At 34.4% G+C, this 3,403-nt stretch overlaps 1 protein-coding gene across 1 annotated transcript; it reads right to left on the minus strand.

Annotated features, from left to right (window-relative positions):
- Window positions 1-606: 606 nt before the first annotated feature.
- LOC145777484 (dynein axonemal assembly factor 19-like) lies at window positions 607-2,002 on the minus strand. Its single transcript, XM_082588863.1, has one exon. The coding sequence runs from the start codon at window positions 1,989-1,991 to the stop codon at window positions 1,299-1,301; it is 693 nt and encodes a 230-aa protein (XP_082444989.1). The 5' UTR covers window positions 1,992-2,002; the 3' UTR covers window positions 607-1,298.
- Between the last annotated feature and the right edge of the window lie 1,401 nt (window positions 2,003-3,403).

The raw sequence follows: 3,403 nt of genomic DNA on the forward strand, positions 1-3,403 counted from the left end.
ATATGATTAGCTTGTGCATTCCTTTTACGTATGGAAAAGCAACACGGCTAAACTCGTGAAAAGTTGCATATTTTTGATGTATGCTGTAGAGCAAAAACTTGACGTGATAGAAGAAAACTGGTGGCATTTTTGAAATCAGCACGCCGGAATTAGCCTAAATCAAGTGCAAAATCAAAGTCAACAAAAAAAAATTTCAAAATTGTTCCCCAGTGTTATTGAGTATCATTAGTTTGTGGTTCTATGACATTTGTATTTTCCTTCAGACAATAAAAAAATAACTTCAAGCATCCATCAACGGTGCTTACTTTAAATCAGAATTGCAGCTATTTGCATTGATGAAAGCACGTGTTTTAAAATGACACCATGCTCTATGGGGGGGGGGGGGGGGGAGGTACAACAGTCGATAGTGTGTTGATTAGGTTAGCAAAAAAATTAGGCTGTACTGTAGTGTATAGCCTACTGAAGGAGAGAAGGTAAAAGAAAACTGAGGTCGTTAATACTTGAGCCCGAGAGCCGAACAGTACCGCTTGATTAAGTCGAGCGCTTCACCACTGACCTAATGGAGCACTCCCTCAAGCAATCGTCCAGTCCGAAAAAAAAAACAGCTCAAGGAGGAAACACACCATTTAATCGACAAATTGTTTCACTGTACAATGTGCGCAACATAGACACTTTCCAAACAAAGTTTCCTGCTAAAGAAACGTAGCCTATGAAAAAATTAAGTTGTTTATACCAAATCAGAATTATGTAATTGTTCACAGATTGTAAGTTTTATGAGCAGTTGAAATTTTCAAGTACCGTAGGGACTGATACATTGGTGAGTTAATAGAAGTTTCTTTAATTTAGTTACTAGTTAGTAGAGTTTGGCACAGTCTAGACTCGTTTCAACAGGCCAGCATTTGTCTACTTTTGAGCTACTGAAAAACAGCATTTGTACTAAAATGACATCCGGCAATACTTTTGCATCACGTGACAAGAGGAAAAAGCAATAAAACAGCGCCAGCCATAGTATGATATTGGAACACAGAAACAGCCATTCCATGACATGTGAAACAAATCATCTAAAATCAATATATCTAGACATTCCTGATACGAAGATATATATTTATGAAAAACGCAGACAAAACAAACATAACAATCGGTGAATGACAATAACATATCTGTCTGTATACAAAATATCAAATTTAACATACATAAAAAATAAAACAAAACATAGCGCAATAGAAACCTCTTTCTTCTAGTAAAGCACATTTCAATGACACTACTCTCAGTTTCAAACGTTTGTCATCAATTTTTTTCTAAGACTCTTCAAACAAACACAATTTATACATGGTTTCCAAAGCTTGGACACGAGTTAGGAATTCATCGCCTGGCTGTACATCAGCTTTCTGAAATCTATTAAAAATTTGCTTCAATTGCGATTTTTGTTTGTTGTTCAAAAATTCTAAATCCAATATAAATCTTTCAGTTTTTGAAATAATTTCAAATATATTAAGTATTTTATGTTGATGTATCTCGACTTGTTCCATACAAGTGTGTACAGCAGAGACTATTTCACCAAGTAGACAGTCACTCATCAAACACTTTTTTAACATATCATCTTTAATGCTCAACAAATAATCAAATTGCTCTGAAGGAGTTGAACAATTTCTTTTCCAAAAACGAACAAATTCTCTGCCATTTCTTGGTTGCTGTTGTACAGTAGAGGCAAAAGCACAAGTTTGACTCACTCCACTTTGAAGTGTGTTTGCATTAGAAGAAACTGAGTTCCACTTTTGATAATTCATACCACCTATTTTGTCACTTTTATCAAGCGGTGTAAGATGCGATGCTTCAACAATGTCACGAAACTCATCATAGCTTTGCACTTTTTGATGAATGGCTCGGAATTTGGCATCATTCTCTCTTTGATATTTCTTGTCGTGAGCAATAGCAGAGCTCATCTCTCTTGTAAGGGCATTAAAATTTACATCATCATTAAAATCATCCATTCTTTCTTATTATTTTTCCTGTAAAAAATATATTGAATTTGACACAAAGATTGATTATTTATAGATTATGTTGGCTTCAAGCTCATGTAAAGCATAAACGATACTAGCCATTCCTTTTAGCATAAGATAGTTGCCTCAGTCACAAGAGAGATTTTGTTCAGCAATTTTATAGATTATATTTATTACATCTAACCCTCTAGGCTTCAAAAACTTACAAATACTGCTGTTGTTATTGCAGTATCAATGCAAAAATATATTGTAGTGAAAATAGGGTCTTATTAATTCTAAGCCCCATCAACATACCGATTTCTAGTTTTTTTGTAAGAAAGAAGTAACATAATATAATTATGTGTCTTTTAACGCATAGCTTTAATGCAATGCAACAGTTAATTAAATATAATGATACAATAAAACTGTTTGGTCATCGCTTGTACTGAATGTGCTGACTTGTGACATGCCAAGTGTCGGCTTGCTCAGTTTCATCATTTGCCAACTTTTGCCACTTTCTCAAATGTTGCTTGCTCAGTTAACAACTGCTGACTTACAGGAGACCCAATTTACACACAACAAAACTTCAAAAACGGTGCTTCAAGACCTTTAAAGTTATGTAAAACTGCCAGGATTAAGTTCGCAAAGAGTCTTTCTCGGTCAGGGGATAAAATTCTCACAATTTATCAACAATAAAGGTGGACATTTTTCTTTTTTTGTGGAGTTAACCCTACTTATTTTACAACTTGACAATTTTTTTAAATTTTACAACTAGACCTTAGACTTTGACACTAATGATTTGAATGACTTATTTGTCTACAATTGACAAAAAAGGCCCAACAACTTTGTTGAAAAAATGTCGTATTGGAATATTATGTACTATGTAAGACAAGTGCATAAAGATCAGCTAGACTGACTGTTTTTAAGATGGGTTTGAAACAGCACGTAGAAAAGTAGAATAAAAAATTGAAGCCAACAATTTTTTGTATTTAAGTAAAGAAATTTATACAAGCTTGTTTACTTTTTGTCCATACAAATGAAACACAGGAACTATAAACCAGTGGTTCCAACCTTTTTAGGCTTACGCACCTTTTTGAAGGAAAATATTTTTGGCACCCCAGGGCAGACCATCTATTTTTCACTTTAAATGTAGGCAGTGGCTATTCGACTGGCTTCGGTCTTTGAATCTGAAACACTATTTGATCAGTCATGACGTATTCTTTTTTCTTTTTCTCTTTCAAATCAAAAAACGAGAGGAAAAGAAAAAAGTGCCTATATAAGTTCTAAATTCAACAATTTTATTCAACTGAGTCCGTGGCGCGTGCGATTTTTCTCGGGCTGGTGTTTGCGAGTGAACGAGTTTGATACCATCCCAAAGCGTTTTTTTTTTAAACTAAATTTTGACCCAAAGTGAGCTCGATCGT

This window comes from Aplidium turbinatum, chromosome 9 (genome assembly GCF_918807975.1).
Source record: "Aplidium turbinatum chromosome 9, kaAplTurb1.1, whole genome shotgun sequence".
Taxonomy (NCBI): Eukaryota; Metazoa; Chordata; class Ascidiacea; order Aplousobranchia; family Polyclinidae; genus Aplidium; species Aplidium turbinatum.